This window comes from Vicugna pacos, chromosome 4 (genome assembly GCF_048564905.1).
Source record: "Vicugna pacos chromosome 4, VicPac4, whole genome shotgun sequence".
Taxonomy (NCBI): domain Eukaryota; kingdom Metazoa; phylum Chordata; class Mammalia; order Artiodactyla; family Camelidae; genus Vicugna; species Vicugna pacos.
The window spans coordinates 8,751,164-8,771,923 of NC_132990.1; the positions used below are offsets into that span (position 1 = coordinate 8,751,164).

At 53.7% G+C, this 20,760-nt stretch overlaps 1 protein-coding gene across 1 annotated transcript in view; it reads right to left on the reverse strand.

Annotated features, from left to right (window-relative positions):
• The window catches only part of DNAI1 (dynein axonemal intermediate chain 1), a 55,000-nt gene that overhangs the window by 6,436 nt on the left and 27,804 nt on the right, over positions 1–20,760 (reverse strand). The window contains exons 10-16 of the mRNA XM_072959230.1: positions 19,653–19,737; positions 15,988–16,105; positions 15,669–15,712; positions 6,242–6,489; positions 1,732–1,821; positions 1,512–1,599; positions 852–931 (exon numbers count right to left, since the gene is read on the reverse strand). Of these exons, the coding sequence (XP_072815331.1) occupies positions 852–931; positions 1,512–1,599; positions 1,732–1,821; positions 6,242–6,489; positions 15,669–15,712; positions 15,988–16,105; positions 19,653–19,737 (753 nt within the window). The remainder of the gene's footprint in view (positions 1–851; positions 932–1,511; positions 1,600–1,731; positions 1,822–6,241; positions 6,490–15,668; positions 15,713–15,987; positions 16,106–19,652; positions 19,738–20,760) is intronic.

Consider the following 20,760-nt stretch of genomic DNA (forward strand, 5'->3'; position numbering starts at 1 on the left):
CAGGCAGACAAAGCTCTGAATCCTCCTACAGTCCAGAGAGAATCCTTTCAACAGTGATAAACATCCCACCTCTCCTAGGTAAGAGCAGATGCAGAGCCAGGGGCAAGCCCAATCTCAGGATTTCTCACTCAGTTTCTTTCCCTGACCAGCAGGCTCCCTCCCTCCAGGAGCCTGGATGATTGACTAGTCTCTTCCTCCCTCCCTCCCGCCTCTCCCGTGCCGCCATTGAGAGGGGTGGAGAGGGGGTGGGGACCTCTTTTGCATTCAGACCAACTCTGCCAGGGCCTCAGGGGCTCCCGGGAGGCTGCCTGTAATTAACATTCTGAGTCTCTGAGCCTAAGAAAAGCTTGCAACAGAGCTATTTCTGGAGGGATGCAGGTTCAGAAGGATGTTCACCTACTAACATTGAGACCTGGCAGAAACTGGCGATGAAGTTCCATCTGGCTGGCTGGGATGCCCCCCCCCCTTATTCAGAGCTAAATTCTCTTATTACCTGGCCTTCAAAGCTCAGCTCAAGTTCAGATCTCCTCCAGGAAGTCTTCCCAGAGTGTTCCACCCCCCCAACTGCACTCCCAGCTCTACCGCCTCCACTCCCAGAAAGGGAGCAGGACCCAGAGGGAAAGATGCTGGGTGGGGCCCATCACCCTCTAGATTCTTCCTCCCCTTCCCTGCAGTCAGCCCCTCTTCCTGCACCCAAGCAGGTCAAGAAATGCATTCTCTTCCCCCAGGAAGCCTTCTAGAACTGATAAGCCCTCAGATCTGTCGGAACAGTGGAGGTTGAGAATGGTAAGTTCCCAGGGCGCCTGCTTAAGGCCCTGTCGGGAGCTGGCCTCCTGGCAGCGCTGCCTCACCTTGTAGATTTTCCCCTCCTCCGTGCCCACTAGGAACAGGTAGTCGATCTCTTTGTGGAAGTCAAAGGCCGTGCCACAACCTTGGGAGAAGAGGGAACAGCTTCAGGCTGGTTCTGGGAGGGAGGCTTCCAGCACCTCCTCTACCCAGCAGGCCCCCAGCACAGCCTGAGCCCAGGCGCTTGTGAGGGCGGGGACCAGCCAGGCAAACAGAAACTGGGCTTCTGGCCTGCTGCTTGTCCCAGGCAGTTGGGACTCTGCAAACGGGCCAGGGCTTCTGCAGACAGGAATGGGGCCTGGGTAAACAAGGCAGGGATTGAGTTTAACAGGGTCGGGGTCAGGGTAAACAAGGACAGGGTCTGCAAACAGGGATATGGTCTGTGCAAACAGGGATATAGTCTGCATAAACAGGGTAGGAATTGAGTAAACAGGGACAGGGTCTGGGTAAACGGGACTGATCTGCATAAACAGGGATGGATCTGCATAACAGCACAGGATCTGCATAAATAGGGAGGGTCTGCTGAGGGCCAAGGGCTGGGCCAGCCTTTCTTACTGTGTCCTGTCAGACACAAGGGGAGGCAGGGTGCACAGAAAGAGGGAGGACCAGTGACCCTCCTGGGCCGGGGTGATGTGGCCGTGGATGGGAGGGGCTGGGGTTCTTACCCACTGTGTGTATCTGTAAGCCCTCCAGACCTTCTGTGGTGCTGCCCTCCATCTTCAGCTTGATGACATCTGTGTGAACCAGCTCGCTCTGTGGTCACACAGGGTGGGTGGGGGAGGCTTGTGGGTGGGGCTGGACCAGCAGGGTTGGGGTCCCTCTGCCATTCAGTGTCCCCCACTCCCCATCTCCACCCCTGCGTGACCCTTTCTGGGAAACGGGCACCTTCACGAGTGTCCAAGACACGATCCTGCCGTCAGATGACACAGAGAAGAAGTTGAGGTTGTTGTTCATGTCATCCTTCTGCCACCTGACCTGAAACATCCCAAACTGTGAGCCCTGGGACTCTGCTCGGGTGTTGGGTGACGGCTGTGAGCTGAGCAGAATCCCACAACTGGTCCTTCCTCCTTCCACTCATCCCCCTCTCCCTGAGCATCCTGGGGGGACAGTGCCAGTCGGGCCACAGCCCAGTCCCCTGGCTCAGCAGTGGAGGTGCCCAACTCCTCCCAGGGTTGGGTTCTAGGAACCCAGTTGTAAGAAGGCAGTGGCTCTGGATTCAACTTTCTTATGTAGACAGGGCCTGGAAAGGACAGAACCCATCAACCAGATTCCTCATCTATGAAACAGGAACAATAATGGCATGGGTTTGTTGTAAGGAATAAATGAGCTAATGAACGTGAAGCCTTTTGGTCAGAACATGCAGATATTAAGTGTTCAATAAATGCCTGCTGATATCCTAATTATTACCATCATCCTAGGAATCAGGGTGCCAAGGTTCTTCAGGGAGCTTTTTCTTGCCTGTGTGGGGAGGCAGGGAGAAGCAGCCCCGCTCCCCCGCCCTCCCCTTCCAGGCTTGGCCTTTCTCTAGGCAGCCTCTCTTCTGTTCCCACCTTTATTTCACCAGAACCTTGCTCCCAAATCTCAGATGCGAGCTGCATTTCTCCATCTGCAAATCTGGGTTAATAATCCTGCCCCACCCATCTTCTCCGGGCTGGAAGCAAACATATGGGAAAGTGTTTTGGAGACAGAGCTGTTGTCTTGTGAAGATGACACGCTTGAGGCTCAAGTTTCTGTTGCCAGATGTGGAAGCATGGCCAACCCATGTCCCAGAGAGCTGGGGTGGGGCTGGGTGCCCAGAGCTTTCCATCCTCCAATTGTGTCCAGACCTCCCGTGCTGGAACCACTGTCCCTTCCCCCTGTCACCAGCAGAGGCCCAGTGAGGGAGGACAGGAACCCAGTGCTGCAGCCTGTAACCATAGCTGTCACCATGGCTGCTGAGGGCTGTGGAGGAGGGAGGGGATTGCCTCTCTGGGGCCACCCCCTCAGGCCTGGCTGATCAGAGCTGCAGGAGAGGGGACCCGGTCGGTCCTGCCCGGGCCTGTCTGGGCAGGCCGCTCTTTTGCACTTTTGCCTAGAACCCTACAGATCCTGTAAGGCACAGGTCAGAGCAGCCCTGGCGCTGAGACCACTTTCCTTTCTGTGTAAGGGTAGTCCCTATAAAGGGAGGAGGGGACAGGGGGATGTCAAAGGCCAGGCTGTAAGAGGCACGAGGGAGCTGCAAAGGAAGTGTTTAATGAGCAGCTGCCAGTGCACATGGAAATTGTATTTCACACCCTGCTTAGCAGCCTGATGCCCAGTTGGGGTGGTGGTGGTGGGGGGTGTATTTGCAAGTGAGTGTGTGTGTGCAAGTCACACATGTGCTCCCGGGTTGGTGGTGGGAAGGTAGAAATGAAGAGGGCAAAGTGGGGGCCAGTGGTAAACAGGGCAAAGAGAATGAACGAATGACCAGGAAGCAGGTGGTAGGAAGGAGACGGAGGCCTGCTTCACTGATTCCTTCTCTTCTGCCTTATCTGATTAGGGCAGACATGCTTGACCCCAGTGTCTGCTCATATCCTGCCTGCCCCCTGCCCCAGGATAGCACAGAACACACACACACACACACACACACCCCACAGTGTATTGCTAGTTGAGGCTTCACAGTGGGGCCTGAACAGGGCTGAACTACCCAGTGGGCTCCCCTGGGAGGTAGCCTGTGTCATGGGACAGGAACCCAGTATCCTTTGGACAGACAGTTCTCTCCCTGGCTCCAGAACCTTCCATGGCTCCCCACTGCCAACAGAACAAAGTCCTTCTGCCCTCAGTCTGGCATTTGAGGTCCAAAACAACCTCTCTGTTTCCAAGACAGGGCCCCTTTAAGAAGGACCCAGAGTCTGATGCCGCTGACATCTCATTTGCCAGCCGGCCTCTCCTTCAAGCTCCAGGATATACAGCCAACTGCCTGTAGGACACCCCCTCTGGCTTCTTATATTAACTTCTGGCCAGAACTCCATGGATGTCCTACTGGGTACTCCAAACCAGAGTCCCAGGCACCGTCAGAAGTTTTTCCTTGTCCCCATATCCAATCAGTCATTTCCTTCCGTTGATTTTACTGTCTCACTGCCCCTGCTGTAGCTCGGGCTTCAAGATTTGTCTTGCTGCAGCCAGAGGATATCTCTAAGACACAACATGACTGTATTAATTCTTTGCCCCAAACTCTCTGATAGTCAAGCAGTGATTTTCAAACTATGCTGGGAGGAGCTCTTAGGAGCCTTGTGAAAGTAGCTCAGGGGACCCTCAAGCAATCAGGACTCTGATCCTACTAGAGCAGCCCCACTGTCATCTTTTTAATACACTGGGCTTCTGTACTAACACTTCACTCGAGACCACTGACCCACAAAGGCTAAGCTTCCTACTTGCTAGAGGAGCACTTGGGTGCCTGTACTTTCCTCAGGTCCTGCTGCCTCCTTCCTGTCTCTTACACTGTGCTCCAAACGGGGGAGTTTCCCAGCAGGCCTCTCTGCCTGATGCCCCTGTGTCCTTGCACATGTGGCCCTTTGTACCCTTCCTCACCTAATACTTCCTGTTCTTCACAATTCAGCTCAGGTTTCCTTTCGGAAGCCCTCTCTGGCCCTCCCGCCCCTGCTCCCTGTCCCCGACAGTCTGGACAGTCCTCGGTGCCCCAGGAGCCCTCCCCATCCTGCTCCGCCTGTGGCTGCGGTCTCTCCCTGCTGGGAGCTCCAGAGACCCAGCCCTTGAGCATCCTCAGCTCCCAGAGGAGCGAACAGGAAGGAGCTGCTGAGTGAATGGATGAATGGATGAATGGATGAATGGCTAGATGAATGAGGAAGTGGGGAGGGAATAAGAGCAGAAGAAGAGAACAGGAAGTCATTAAAGGAGTGAGAGCCGGGCAGGCCCCACCCGTGTCACAAGTCCTGATTCTAGCCAAGAACTCTGAGTCTTGGGTTTTGCAAAGGCAGCAGCTCTGTTTTCCTGACAGGACGGTGGGAGAACAGAAGGCCACCCCTGTCCAGTCTCCCTGGCACCTGCCCAGCAAAGGGGAAGATGTGTCTCCTGCATGCCCCACTTCTCTCTCCAATCTGCTCTTTGATTCAGAGAACATAGCAGAGTGGTCAGCCTCGACCCCTCCCTCTCTCCTGGGCTGGAGGAGGATGGATGGTCAGGCCACCCTAAGATGCTCCGTGCTTGGCCCTGGGCTGTCTGCCCATGCTGGGAAAGCAGGGGCCGGCCTGGTGCTGGTTCAGTCTGATCAAAGAGTCTTTTCTCCTCTCCCTGGGCTTTACAGTCTCTACAGACATCCTCCCCATGTATGGAGACCTCTGCATGCCTGGACGAGATGCATCGGGAGGTGGGCTTTTCGGAGGAGAGAACTCCTGAGGCTGCAAGACTGGTGCCTGCTTTGGTCGAGAGGAGTGGGCAGGGTATTCAGTGGGAGGAGTGCCTCCTTCTGTGCCTGCACCCTGAGCAAAGGATGAAGCAGGGAGGCCACCATATCCCCTGTGCCTGGACAGTCCTCCCTCCACTCAGGCCTGTCTGGGAGCTAAGAGCCAGGGCCTGGGGCCAGTGTCCACGTGACTTAGGGAGCTCAGGGCCAGAAAGGCAGGGGTGCAGAGCCGGCTTGCAAACCATCAGGGCCGGGGACAGAGGGAGATAAGACAGATCCCAGTACTGCCTGAGGAGCCAGAAGACTTGGGGCAACTTGAGGCAGAAATCCATCCTTAGATTCTCTCAGATCTGCCATGGAGTCAGGGTACACAGCCTCAGAAGGAGGGCGGCCCTTGGAACACAGTGAGGAAGGGCCTACAAAGCCAGAGCTAAGAGACCCTCTGAGAATGAAACTCTGAGATCCACTCTTGGTGCAGTAAGATGGGAGATGCAGGGTCATGGTGAAGAAGGCCCGACAGAAGCCTCAGGGACAGACCTCACCTACCAGGCCTTACAGCCCCACTCGGAGGGCAGAGACCCTGCAGCACCTACCCCTGTCTGGGAGGGAGTTCCCCCAAATCTAGCCCAGACGGCAGAAGAAGGCCCCTGTACAGAGCTGAGGAAGACCATAGACCCCGGGAGCGCTTGACATAATCAGCAGAGGCCGGTCAGGCCCTGGAGGCTCGCAGCCACGAGCTCTGGGTCCCTGGTCACCATGCCTGAGAGATCCTTAGCAGAGAGTCAGGCTCTCCTGATGGCAGCTCTGTGGCAGCAGACCCCAGCTTTCACCGCAGACCCTCTTCCCTCCTGATTCTCTGCCCTTCTCTGCCCCTCTGCACATCCAGCTCCTTGGCCTCTAAGCTGGTACCTGTCACCCCCACCCCCTCTCCTCCCAGACGCCCCTCCTCCAGTGGCTCCTAGGCCCTCACGCTACTCAGTCATACCAATTCTCCCACCCAGGTTCGAGGCTGACCTGCCACACAGGGTCCGTGTGCTTGCCAGACTTGGCCGAGCTGCGGAAGGAGGGCTGGGCGTGGGGCTTCTTGAGGTTGTAAATGGCCACGTTGCCGTCGTAGTGGCCCACCACCACCAGGTAGGGGTGGGCCACGTGCATGTCCAGACACATGATGCCGCTGTCGCTGCTGAAGATGTATTCGGGGAAGCTGGGGTTCTTCATGCTGTAGAGCAGCAGCATGCCCCGGCTCTGCTTCATGAAGTCATCTGGCCCAGGGAAGACAGCGGCTGTGGCTGGTGGGTCCCAGCTCGGGGAGCCCCCGCCCCGCCCCCACGGGATGGACAAGCCCCGCCCTGCTCTGCCTCCATCAGAGAGCCTGGGATTCCTCTTTGGGCTTCATCTTCTCTGTCCATGAAACAGAATCCTGAGACTTGGCCCACCCCTTCCCAGGGTTCATGGTGACGAGGCCTATCTGAGGGACGGACAGTCATTCTCCTTACTCGCCCTGGGGTCTGGGAAAGGGGGGTGCCGGCTCCAAGAACTAAGTGAAGAATATGTGTGGGCCGGGGAAGGAGTAGGGTTCAGATGCCTGGCCCAGGGGCAGGTTGCTGTCCTTAGGTGCTTAGATAGTGGCCACGTACCCCTCATCTCCAGCCAAGGGCAGGGGTTCAGTTTGGACTAACACGGAATTGTCTATATGAGTCCCACACTAGTCACCTGTGGGCATCTTCCCACAACCTGTGACCCCGCAGTCCTCAGCTGCAGCCTGAGCCCTAGCTCTAAGCATGCTCGCAGATTCGAAAAGTCCCAGGCCAGCCAGTCAGGCATCCATGGGCCACCGTGCTGTCCCTCTGGCCTGGGCACAGCTTTTGGTGAACAACAGTGGGCCAGTCAGCAGATGTCCTCCTCCCTGCCCGGCCCCTGGCAAGGGAGTGCTTCCCACTCCTTTCATTCTCTGCACACTTGGCACCCGTCTGATAAAGCAGTCACTGAACAGAATACAACCCCAGACCTCAAGTCCAGCTCTACCAGCTCAGGCCCCTTCCCAAGCTCAGAAGAGCCAGAGCTAGAGAGGTGGAAATCTCGAGTAGCACCCCATCTATGCTAAGGCAGCCTTTTAGCTGAGATGAAGGCTCTCCCCCAGCCCCCCAGGGCTTCCTCTTTTGCTCCTGGCAACTGCAGGCCTGGGCCCTCCTGACAAAGCGGCCAGTCCTCAGATGTGGGCCCATGGATGGGAAAGATAGGGAGGCAGCCCCAACATGACAAGTTTGCTGAGTCATTTTCTCTGTCTTATTTCTAAGGCTGCTCCTTACTCCAGGGAGTCAGTGACTGGGCTGGGCTCAGGGACAGTCTGGGCATCAGCTCGGCTACAACCAGGTCCCAGATATCCTCATCCTGGGCCCTCTGCAAACACCGCTGATGCTTCCTGGGAGCCAGGGTTAGGGAACAGGGAGCAGCCAAGAGCCAGGCTGGCCTTAGGTGGGTAGAGTTGGAAGCCGAGGCCAGAGGGCATGCCGACCAGAGCAGCTACCTATAGAGGAGCCCACCTTCCTTTGCTGTGGCTAATTTTTACCAGCACTGGGACTCCTGTCAGGAACCCCTCCCCTGATCACTTGCAAGGAAGGCTTCCTGTGCAAGGAGGGGGCTGCCCCTGGAATGGAAGGTACTGGGGGTCCAGCCTGAGCTGTGGGGGAGTCACGCAGTGGTTTGGGAAGGAAAATGCTTCTGCTCTGGGGAAAGTGAGGAAAGCCAATTTGGGTCACCCTGTGCCCAGTGGGGAACTGGCCTTGAGGTGGGGTGGGAGTAGGGCTCCAGGGTGGGCCCCGAGGGCTGACTCTTGAATTCAGAAAGCAATCTACAGCTGGCTGCGGGGAGTGTCTTTCAGCCAGACTATGAAAGGCTTACACTGTGCAGTGCGACAGTCATGGTAGCTCCCCTTGTTCATTAGGCAAATCCCAAGCACCTGATCTGGGCTCCCCCAGGGCCGACCCTGGCAGGGACAGAAACACTCCACTCTAGATGCCGTGGGCCTGCCCTCAGCAGCCCCTAGTATGGTCACAGAGGGCCAGCCCCTGCGGCTGAATGGGCAACCCTCACTGGGTAATCAGAGTATTAACTGCCAGGCCAGAGCTGAGCTGGAGAGGCCCTTGAAGGCCAATCTGGCCTCGATGCAGGGCAACAGGATGAATGGAAGGGTGGGTGGCTGGATGACTGCTGCTCCGGCTCAGGACTCCGATGCTCAGACGCTTTCCTTACTGCACCACGGAGCTGAGGCAGGCATGCCCCTCAAGCTTGCTCTCACTGCGGCATGAGATCTGGCCTCTTGAGAGACAGCAGTGATGACTCACTTTCTCTAGACACACCTCAAGCGCCCCTCGCCCCTGCTGGTGCAGAGTCTTCATGACCAGCGCACCCGGGAGAGGAAGGTTGGAAGCCTTAGGTTGGCCTAGTAACTCTGCAGTTGAGAACATCTCTGACCTACTCACAGAACCACTGGGACCAGAAGCTGGATTTGATAGGTGGATAAACTGAGGCCAGAGGAGAGAAATGTGTGCCTTGGGGCATTAGACCATCATTTGGTGTTTGGCACACCCAATAAACTGTTTATAGCTGAAATTACCCTGCTCAGGTTAAGAGCACTAATCTGATCTTTACATGGAGGTGGAGAAAGGAGGGGAGGGGGCACCAGACCTAATGGGGTGGTGGTGACTGGCAAAGCCAGTCCCTCCAGAATCTGGGCTAGAGAATGTGTAAGGGTCAGGGCAGTCAAGCACGATGAGAGGAAACGTCTGGCAGAGAGAAGCGTGGATTTCACGAGAGGGGGAAACAGAGAGCAACCAACCACACTAAGACCTTAGATCCTGCCTTAATTCCCAGGCCACCTGCATCCTGAGAGTAAGCCTCCCGTTCTTAAGCTGGCTCTAATGGTCTCTACTACTTGCCATGAGCCCTCCTGACATGAAGATCACAGCTGCTAATCATGGCTAAACTCTGTGTTTCCTGAATTCTGATTCAGGGCTTTGTCTGCCAAATCACACCAGGAAAGCACAGAAAAACCCTCATGTAACTGGGGCTTCCTCTCCACTCTACCTCATCCTATGATCTCATCCCTGACTCCAGTGGCCCCTATGAGACCTCACTGTCCCATTCTCTAAGTGCACCCAGTGTGACATCACAGCCCAGACTTGCAACAGTCCCCCCATTATACCATCCTCTTGTCTTCCAGAAGTCCTAAAATGACATCAGTACTCAGACCATCGATGGTGTCCATGTGATCATCGCTTAGGCTACCAGCAGTCCTATGACATCATTGCTCAGCCTGCCATCACTCCCAGGATGATGCCACCAACCAGGTCACCAGCAGTCCCAGTAAGACATTGGCATCAAGGTCACCTACAGTGACTCAGTCCCCAGTGAGTGGTAGAATCCCATCGGGCTCAAGGCTCACAGAGCCTTGGGCCCTGGGGTACTTTGTCCTGAATCCCACAAACTACCTGGCTCCTCAGAGCAGGACTGGAGGGTTCAGTGACACAGACAGGAGCCCCAACTGCACATTCCATTGTATAAAGAGGCAGAGGCTCTAAAGTCTGGGGGCAGTGAAGGAATTCCAAGTTCTTCTAGGCCACAAGATTTCAGCAAGTACATGTGGCTGGCTGAAAAGGAAAGAGGAATAGGGAAAGGGAAAGAGGGGGAGAAAGAAAGGGAGGGGGAAAGAGAGAGAGAAAGCAAACACCCAGTCTGTGACTCCAAGACAGGGGGAGAGGGCCACTGGCCTGGCCTTAGCTCTGCTTTGCACTTTTGCCCTCTGCCAGGAAGCCTTCTACACCATTCAGCCTCTCCTCTGTGAGTGCCCTCCCTACTCCCAGGAACTCCTCTGCCTCTACCTCCTTATTACAGGTGCTTGTGAGCGGGTCTTTTGCTTAGCCTGCCACCAAAGGACGGAGTGAGTGAGCGTGGCCTGGCGAGGCCCACAGGCTGACTGTCTCCAGCGGGAGGGCTGCCTCCTGCTAACCCTGCTCTGCTGGATAATCTCCAAGGCCTCCCTGACCTTCAGTGATCCACAAGATTTGGGGGAGGAGAATCTATTTCCTAACAGAGCCTGATCTGGCAGTTCTCAGAAAGCCATAGTCTCAGGGGAAGGGTGACTTAATTCCACTGTAGAACAAAGCTCTCACTGCCCTCAGTTCCCTCTACTAGGGCCCTGGCAGGTGGAAACCAGTGAGGATCATGGATGGATGGCTTCTTGAACTGGCAACCAGCAGTGTGGGCCTCGGCTCCACAGCTCCACCCCTGCCCTGTGCGTAAGAGCTCAGGACCATAGGGGGCCACTCTGGAGAGTTCCAACTGTCAGGAGGAGCCTGGGCTTCTGCTCAGGATTCAGGGAGGGCAAGGCAGGCAGAGGGCACGTTGGGGCATCTGGCTGAAGCCAGGTCAGTGGTCAGAGAGCAGTGTATGCCAAGCTGCAGAGAGAAGGACACCAAGCCAGCCTCAGTTGGCAGGCCTCCTCTGCTCTTCCTGTGGCGTCCTGAACAAGTCCAGCCCAGGGCAGACTGCAAGGCACCAGCTGTTTAACAGTTCCCTTATTAAGTCATGTAAGAGGTGCTTGGAGGGGGCTGTGTAGGCAGAATAGTGCCCCCCCAGATGTCCATGTCCTAATCCCCAGAGCCCATCAATATGTTATTTTGCCCAGCAAAAGGGATTCTGCAGATGTGATTAAGTTAAAGACCTTGAGATGGGGAGATTATCCTGGATTATCTGGGTGGACCCAGTGTAATCACACGGGTCCTTGTAAGGGAAAGAGGGAGGCAGGAGAGCCCGAGAAGGGGGTGGCACAATAGCAGCAGATGTCAGAATGATGCAGTTGCTAGCTGGAAGGAGGCCACAAGCCATGGGGTATGGGCAGCCTCTGGAAGCTGGGAAAGGCAAGGAAACAGATGTTCCCCTAGAGCCTCCAGAAGGAATGAAGCCCTGCTGACACCTGAGTCTTGCTCGGCAAAGCTCACTTTAGGCATCTGACCACCAGAACTGTTAGATAGTAAATTTGTGTTGTTTTAAGCCATTATGTTCATGGTCATTTGTTACTGCAGCAATAGGAAACTGATAAAGTGGGCATTCAGGGAAGGTTGACCAAACTCTACTTCAGGAATCAGGGGGAGAGGCCCCTGTGTGATCAGGCCACTCAGAGTGGCTGCTCTCTTGCTCTCTGTACAGCCCCTGCTCGACCAGCGCCTGCCTCACCTACACCTCACTCACATGACCATCCAATCTTCTTAATCATGGGCCTTAATCAGTAACTACCTATGTGCTTGCCCCCTGCCCTAGCCGCTGGTTTCCCTGGTAACCGATGAGCGAACCTGTTGTTAATTCCCTCTATAAATGGTAGCCTCCTTCTCCCCCAGGAGTGAGGACTGCTGCCGCGTCCTGCCTGCCTTCTGTCGTGCATGGTGGAGTGTTAGTCCAGGACCTTCTGCGTCTGACTTGTAAGATTCCCGATCCAATAATCTGTTAACGTCTGTGTTGCTCTCTCCAGGCTCCTTCTCCGGTCTCCCAAATGGACAATTCCAAGGCTTGCAGGCCTGTGGGGTGCAGCCCAACAGCCCCATAGACGGTAGCTTTTCCTGGGGTGGTTTGGAAGCAGTCCCTCTAGAAGTCAGGGGGATGGAGGCAATGATCTCCTGCTCTTCTGATGACAATAATGAAACCTTCCCACAGTTTCCCACACCCCAGCCCTGCCACCTTGGACTCCAGGAAGACAAGTGCCCCTCGGGTCAGGATTTGCAGTCTCCTCAAAGGCAAGGGACTATCCTGAGGCTTCCCCCAAGAAAGGACATCAGTGCTAGATGGTTCCGAGCCTCCAGCATGGCCCCGAGGCCGCGGTGCCAGGCTGGGTTCAGCCTCCCAGGCAGCTGGGCTTTTCCAAATGATCTCACCCGATTAGAAGTCATATTTAAATAGTGTGGGAAATAGGAGCAAGGCCTTGGAGACAGAATACATCAAGCGGACATTTAATTTGATTTAGGGAAAATGAGGCAAACATTTGAGAACCTAAATAACTAACCAGTAATTAAACTAACAACGGGAATGCCCTTGCACTACAACCCGGCGAGCACAGTGGCCTTTATGGACTGTATTTACAAAGAGACCTGACAACATAATTAGTCCTGTAAATTTTGCGCAGCCTGCAGCTGAGGAGTGATGGATTTTGTGTGCGGAGGATGAACAGGGAGAAATGAGGTGGATGAATTTCCATTTTCAGTAAATGAAATTAACACTGCTTAATTAGTGAAGCTGACAAATAAATGATCAGGAAAGATTTAAATCTCTACAAGTGTATCCCTGGCCTGGGCGGGCTGAGGGACAGGCCAGGATGTGGTGGGACAGAGTGGGAATGGATTTAACGCTGGGACTCGGGGCCTGACTTTGGCCCCTTTTGAGGGTGCTGTGCCTCAGTGGCTGCGCTGAGGGATAGCTGGCTCCTCTGCCCTTCCAAGATGTGGCCTGCTGGGAGGTTTCCTCCCCATCTCCTGTGTGATAGCCAGTCAGGACCACACAGGGTGTCCAGGATCTGTTCCACCATCCCTGCCCAACAGATCATGAGGAGTCCCTGTTTCGCTGTTATGAGCTGCCTAATGGCCTGGAAGGGACCCCTTCAATACAGCCAGCTGATAGAATTGCATCCCAGCTTTGCTCCATCTCTTCCTGAACTACCTTCCTTTGCCCTCCAGTGTTCCTCCATCTGTCTTCACCTGCTGACAGCCTTTCTCTACTCTGCTGAGACATGGAGCCTGGCCCTTTGGGCACCCTAGTCTCTGCCCTACACGCAGCCTGCTGTGCCCACCACCTGGTACCCAGCAGCCACAAGGGAGGCAGGTGTGACTGCTTCTGTGCTGTTGCAGGCAATTGCCCGGACACTTCTCCCCAACTACTTGTTCCTGGCCTGGCTCCAGTCAACCAGCCTTGTGCCCAAATGTGGGATTAGCCCCATCTTTCCTAGGGTACATGCTTACCCCTGCCCAAGTCTTATTTATTTGGGTCAGAGAATAAACACCTGGGAATTCCAGGCAAGAGGAGTCCTGGGCTGAGCTGGTCAAACCCAATAACAAACACAAATTCTCACTACAGAGTTTGTCCACATGAGGCAAAGTCTGATGATGGGAGGCTGGCACCTGGGAGCTTTCAAAGACAGTGTGACAGGTGCCAGTGACCTCATCCAGTAACTAGGGGCTCTTTTGCCTGTCTCAGTTTTGTCCTCTTTCTTCCAGGGAGGCACCTGGGCACTCGAGGGCATGGGACTCCCAGAGGCAACCTCAGAAGTGAATACACGGGCCCTTCACAGTCCCGGCCTAGCCTGGCTCTGCTCAGGCCTCTGCAGAGTGGTGCTGAGACATTCAAGGCTCTGGAGAACAGATGCCCAACGGAAAGCTAGTCCACAGCTCCTGTGCCAGTGAGAGCAAACACCGCCGCCGCTGCTGCTAGGCCCCGCTCTCTAAGAGAAGAGGTAGGAGCCTCGTCCGATTCCCCTCTGTCCCCCAGCCCCCTCTCTGCTCAGGCCCTCTGAGGGTCCTGCAGGAAAGCTAGGAGACAGCACGACAGACAAATCAGCCATGGTTGTCCTTTATGCGCGGGTGTTTCCTACAGATCACAGGGCACGTTTGCTACTTTTCTTCCAAATGTGTCTCATAACAGCCCTGGGATGGAGCGCTGGCAGGCGTCAGCCTCTCCATGTCACCAGTGAGGCTCGGAGTGGCTCAGAGTGGCTTTTGGCCCCAGGTCACACCACTGGGAAGGGATCCTGCAGTCAGAAGTGGTGCCACCCAGGCGCGTGGATGTGGCCAACAAAGGACAAAGAGCCCCTTCCTGGGTGTGTGCCTGCCCAAAGGAGGCTGCTGGCCTGTTGGGCTTGGGGCCATCAATTCCTGGGGGTTGGGCCACTCCACTGCTGCTGGCTAAGGCTGCCCCTATGGACAACCTCTAGATGACCCCAACCAGCCGACCCCTCTTCCACTCCTGGGCAAGAGGAAGAGGGGACTAGAGCTGAAACAGTTCCCCTCCCACCTGCTGGGGAGCCCCCACAACCCCACCTCAGTCCTGGGCAGAGAGCCTGGGCTGAGATGAGAGCAGCCTTGTGGAGGGGTCCACACCCACTCCTGGGAGGGCCTGCTCGGCCCCGGCCCTGTTCCAGGCCCAGTAGCTGCAGCCGAGGGGGAGGAATGTGCTAGGTCCCTGCCAGAGGGGGTGGGCGCTTCCCGCTTGGCAGCAGCCCATCCTCAAGAGTAGGGACACAAAGCGGGCATTTAGGGCATCCTCAAAGGCAGCCCAGACCCTGAGACTGGGAGCAGCTCCAGAGGCTCCTCCCTGAGAGGAATGACAAACACCAACTCCCCCTACCCCATGCCTGCCCCCCCCCGCAACCCGCCCCCCCAGCTCCCGTCAAAGAATGGGCTTGGCGGACAGGCGGTCTGAGGGGCAGAGACCAGGAGCTTGTGCGCCTGCCAGCCAGCAGCAGCTCGGAGAATAGGAAGGCTTTTCTGTTCGTAGAAGCTAACCCTCCCCGCTGGAGAACGTGCTGTCATCCAGGGGAGCTGCGGCTAATGCGAAGTATGGGGCCCTCTCCTGTCAGGAAGGGGGAATGTGCAGGCCTGCGCTGCGGTAGGGGCTTCTGCTGGGACCGAGGAACTCAAGGGAAAGCAAAGGGCCGCCCAGTTTCCGTAGTGCTGCCTCCTGCTGTGCGGTGGGGGAAACTGGCGGGGAGGGAATACCCTGGGCACTGGTGGTCTTCCTGGGCTCAAGGGACAAGTGCTAAATATCAAGCACTTGCTCCAGGGCCTGCTCAGAAAACCCCTCCTTCAGCCCCCACCATCCCATCCCTCCCCAGATCCGGTCCAGTCTACCGACTCATGCTTCTCAAACCCACTTCTCCACCCCCACTCTGCACTTGTGGTTCAAGTCTCACTGTCTTTCCTTAGGATGCCTCACCAGTCTCCCAACTGGTCTCCCAGCCTCTGTCTCACACCTGCAATTCCGCCTGGCAGTGGTTGTGTCCCAGCCTTTCTCAAATTCAGTGGTTACCCCTCAGGAGAAGGCCCACATTTCTTGGGATAACTTACCAAGCCCTTTGGGGTCTAACTCTGGCCCCCTCCACAGCTTTGTTTCCTCCCATATCTCTCATGCCTCTGGACCTTTGCATATGCTGCTCCCGCTGCCAGAAGTCCTCTCCCCCTCTTCCTTTACCATAATAACTCTTTCAAGGCTCATTTTGGCATATTCCTTTACTGAGCACTAATTGCTGGTATGATTGTGGGTCCCTACGAGACTGTGAGTGCCTGAGGGCAGTGACTAGATCTTAGTCATCTTTGTGTCTTTCACATCTGGCAGAGAGCTCTGCACTGAGTTAGTACTTAGTGTTTGCTGGTTGAGTGAGCAAATGAACAAATAGATTACTTACAGGAGCCATGTCCCACTGCAAACAGATCATTGTACTTCGGATTCCTGCCAAAGAAATAAGAATCCATTGGCCTAGGAGGTGGACATTGCTCTCCCACAGACACGAGCCTTCCCGTGAATACTGCTGCCTAACCACACTGCAGACATCTACTGTTAAGCTTATAGACTTAGGATGATCCCGTAAGAATCCCAGTCTCATTTTTTTCCCCATAATGCTACGTGTCACCAAGGTGGTGAAGTGCAGTAGAAGCACCCTACTCAGGGCTTGGCACCCAGCAGGCACTCAAGGACTCCAGGTTTTCTGCAGTGTCTACACTCACCAGCAGAGGGCGGTGACGGCCAGGTGCTTGGCTTTGTCATTTTGGAACTTCCAGAGAGGCAGCAGTGTACCCTCCTGGTCCCGGTATTCGTCGGCAGCATCCTCATAGTACTTAAAATCTTAAACACAACACAGGCTAAGTCAGCCCTGGGACTGCCACTTTCTGTCCGGACCTCCTTGGCCAAAAGAATTAACCTCTTTGCATTTCAGGGTGGGATTAGTAATAGAACCTATCTCAAAGGACTGCTGTGAGGATTAAGTGCTAAAATCTGTAAGGTACTTAAGAAAATATCTGGCACATAGTAAGTTCTCTGTAATATTGTTACTCTCATCATTGGTTTGGGAGTTAAATTACATTAAAGTGGCTATGTCCACAAGGATAAAATTCCAGGTTTGCCCATCTTCATTTCCACTGTCAAGCCCCACTATAGTGAAGCTGCCTAGATCCTTGATGGGTTTTTTGAACTCAAGCTCATCTCCTGCCCTAAATTGCCTCTACCTTTCGTTTCCTTTAACTTAGGTAGAAGCCGCAGCCTTCCTTCTACTTGTCTAAACCAGAAATCTGCGTAATCCTTGACTGATCTCTATCAACTCTCATATTTTCCTTCTGATTATCTCTTTTTTCTAAGTTGAAGTATTTTATTTACTTTCTTTTTTTAGGTAAATTGTATTTTTATTGAAGTATAGTCAGTTTACAATGTTGTGTCAGTTTCTGGTGTACAGCACAATGCTTCAGTCATACATGAACATACATATATTCGTTTTCATATTCTTTTTCACTGCAAGCTACACAAGATATCAAATATAGTCCCCTGTGCTATACAGTATAAACTTGTTTATCTATTTTATATATACCAGTCAGTATCTGCAAATCTCGAACTCTCAATTTATCCCTTCCCATCCTGATTATATTTTCAGTCCACTGACTTCTCTCTAAATGCATAGCCGCGACCTAGGTTCAGGATCCAGTATCCGTCACCCAGACTGTTACACCATCCTCCTAGCTGGCCTCTCTACGTCTGGGCACTCCTCCTCCTGTGCATGTTCCACAGAGCTACCAGAGCAAGAACAAATAAACCACCTCCCCACACCACCTCCCCCAGCCCCCTGAAAACCCCTCAATGGCTCCCCTTGCATGGGTGCTCCCTGGTCAAACCAAGGCTCCAGGCCACTACTTCCATGTTATTTCCAGCTGGCTGTTCACATATCCTCTATACCAAACAGTGTCTAAACTGTCCTATTCCTCCTGAAAACTCCCGCTCACTCTGGATCCAGATCAAACTTCTCGTTGGTAAGGTCTTCACCTTCTTGCTGAGCAGAATTCACCTCCTCCTCCATTCCAGCCCCGCCTCTCATCTACTGAAACTTCTGTTACACAGCATTGCCTCTCTTTATCCTTTTGCCTGTCTCCCCACCAGACAGCTCCTGGGGAGTGGGAAGCGTATCATTTTCATCTCTGGTCCCACAGTGCCCAGCACAGGGCCAGCCACAGTGCAGACTCCCAGTGGCTGTCCAAAGAAGGCAACGAAATAGATCAACAGAAGTGAAGTGGCTCTCAGTTTGCTTTCCAACTGAAGGTGACCTATTAGAAAATGAATCTTCTCATCCAACACGGTCAAGGACATGCCCAGGCACGGCCCCCGCTTCTCTCACAATGCCCCAAGTTCCGAGGTTTGGGGACTACATTCAAACCTCCAAAATGGCTCAGAACAAAAACCGATTAGAGTGGTTGGAGGCATGAGCCTTGATCACCTCAGAGATCCCTGAGCTCAGACTATCTTTGAAAATACTTCATTTCAGAGAAGAGATTAATTGGTAACACTTTGTTTTCACTTCTCCTTTGTGATTACACTTTCCCAAAGGGAAAAGTGTATGCAATTAAAAAAATCAAAGTTCAATGCATTTTTATGTGACTGTGTTCTTATAAATGAAAAAGGTTCACGAAGGCCAGTGTCTCCATGGGTATTAATCATGTTTGCAGCCCTTTGGTGGGCTGGTTGCAGAGGCTGGGTTTCAGGAAGCCAAGCTGTGTGAGTGACAAATTCATTCACAGCTGCCGTGTACTTTGACAGCTTTGAAAAGCACTCAAGGTCGTTTTCCAGCCTGAATGATAACAAGGGGGCTTGTTTAGGCTGCTGGTCTTGGCAGCCCTGGTTCCTCTGTCCCAGGGTGAGCAATGAGCATCAAGTCACTAAGAAGAGCCCTAGGCTGTCAGCGGAGGAGACCAGCCAGCAGTGGGGAGCTGCCAACTCTGGGGAGGCAGCTGCTCCAGATAAATGCACAACCTCTTAGGGAAATACAAGCCACTTGGGAATGTGTTGTTCACGCCATGGGAAGGATTCCGTTTCCCTGGCTCTGTCAAAGACATCAGAATTTCCCAGGCCCCCAGGATTTAAGTGATTATGAATCAATCTCTTTCTTCGCCTCATCACTAATTAATCACTCACATAGGCCTACTGAATGTTTATCTGAAATGTCTCTTCCAGTTCAGTGGCTCTGTAGCTTCGTGCTGAAGTGCTCAGGCTATGGATCCAAGGGGCTTGTGTTCGAGTCCGGATTGTGCTGCTCACATCTCATACTAGTTGTGGTTTTGAACAACATTTCAGCCTGACTGTCTCATCTATAAGATGGAGATAATAGTGGTATTCACCTGACAGTGTGGCTAACCCGGGTGAAATAAAATAACACATGTAATTTGCACAGCACGAATGCTGGTGCTTGCTTTCCACTATTATAACTCCTCCTTTGTCTCCATCCCCGATGGTGCATTATGGGAGGCCCACTCCACCCCACACCTGAACCTCATCCTCACCTCTGTCCCTGTATTCTGCCCAGTCATACCTGCCTGCAGCCCTGCTCTCCTCAGGCCGTGGCCTTGCCTGGACAGTAACTTTGAACTCTCTGCAGAGCAAGCTCAGATTTCCTGCATGATACTCAAGGTCCTTCATTAACTGGCTCCAACCACCTCTCCAGGCTGAACTCTCCACTTCCCAACAAAGCCCCTGTTTGGGTCACTGAGCCTGCTGCCCTTTGTCTCCAGAGTCCTTTGCAATTCATCTTCATCACTGAGTCACTGCCCGTGCCCCCCTGCCCAGGACATCTGGCCTTCTGCTAATCTCCCAAACTCGGGGTATCCCTTGGCATCGAGCTCAGCCCTCCCTGAAGCCGTCCTCATTTCTCTTCCTTCATTCTTGAGGATCCCCTGAGCAGTTTCTGTCTGCGCTCTAGCACTTATGTTGTCCCTAAGCCAGACAGACTAGAGAAAAGAGCACAGAATTAGGAAGCTCAAGAACTAGGTTTGGGTCCCCTCTATCATTCACTAATCAGGTGGCCTTGTCCTTAGCTTCCTTGTGTGTGAAGAAGGGATAAAAATCTCTGCTCCGCCGCCTCCCAGGACTGTTGGGAAGATGACATTAAATCACTACGGCGCAGGAGGTTTTGCTGCACCATTGTCAGATCTCATCATTACACCCGTTTTTTGCTCACGCCATTGTTTCTGTTTGATCTGTGTAAGGCTTATCTCCCTAGTGACATCCAGAAGAGGGAGGGGTCATTTTTTCTCCCCTTGCACCTGTAGGACCTAGCATGGGACACTCAAATACTCACCTTATGTAAGGGATTTTTAATACAGGCAATGATAGTAGCTGCCCACACTTTAAACCTTACCTTGAGCAACATCATCATATGTGTTCTGGTTGACCATCCGCTCCACGATTTTAGCTGCTTGGGTCACTTTGGTGATGTCATCACTCTGTGGAGATACAGAGGCCACAGGTCTTCATAAGCCAGCATCTGGAAAGGTCGTGCCTTGAGCCATAGCCTGACTTGCAGTTGGCTCAGCAATGCCTCTCTGACACCGCCCACCCCAGACAGCTCTGTAAAGGTATGTCTTCATGCCTCAAGGCCTAGTTCTCGCCATCACCCCCTTCCAGGAATGCCCAGCTCACAAGTGGCACAAGGAGTCTGCACTGCCATACTTGGCCCCTGGGTCTTTTTCTCGCTCTTTCATCCTGAGCTTATTCTGGAGAAGGCACATCTCTGGGCACAAGACAGGACATTGAAGGGCACCCAGGAAGGGTTTGGGAGGGGACAGCAGACAGGGCAGGTAGGAGGCTTCTTTGATGCAGACAGAGGTTTCACTAGCCTGCACAACAACAAGGATTCCCATTAAAGGTCCTGTCAGAGACCTTCTGGGCCAGCTCCTTCAGTCAGGAGTTGAGGAGGACACAGGCCCAGAGAGGGGAAAGAGACATGCTTTTACACCAGGAGTACAAGTCAGAATTGACTCCTAACCCAGGGCCCTGCTCACAGCCGAGACCAAAGAGAAAGCAGGAAGTTTCATGTCAGGGGGAAATGACTCTTTTTGAACTGAAAAACAAGATCATCATTATGTGAAATTCCATAAATCCACAATGTAAACCATTTAACAGGTTAATAGAGGAGCAAGAGTTTGGGGCTGGCAAGAAGGGCCCAAAGAGTTTAGGGCAGGTGGCAGGAATGAGCCAGTAGAGTGGGCAGCCCTCCAGATGGGCTCGAGGCCAGGCCCCTGGCTCTCGAGGATGAGATTTCCCAGGAGTGACAGTGTCAGGCAGTGGTTAAGACCACCCAGACCTGCATTCCCATCCCATCCCACAGATTAGGAGCCAAGTAGCATGTTTAGGTAAGTTACATCTCTGTATTTTAGCGTATTCAGGATGCAGTGGGATGGATAAAGCTACCTGCATCATTGGGTCATTGTAGGAGTAAATGTAATAACGACCATGGTATCAGTAGC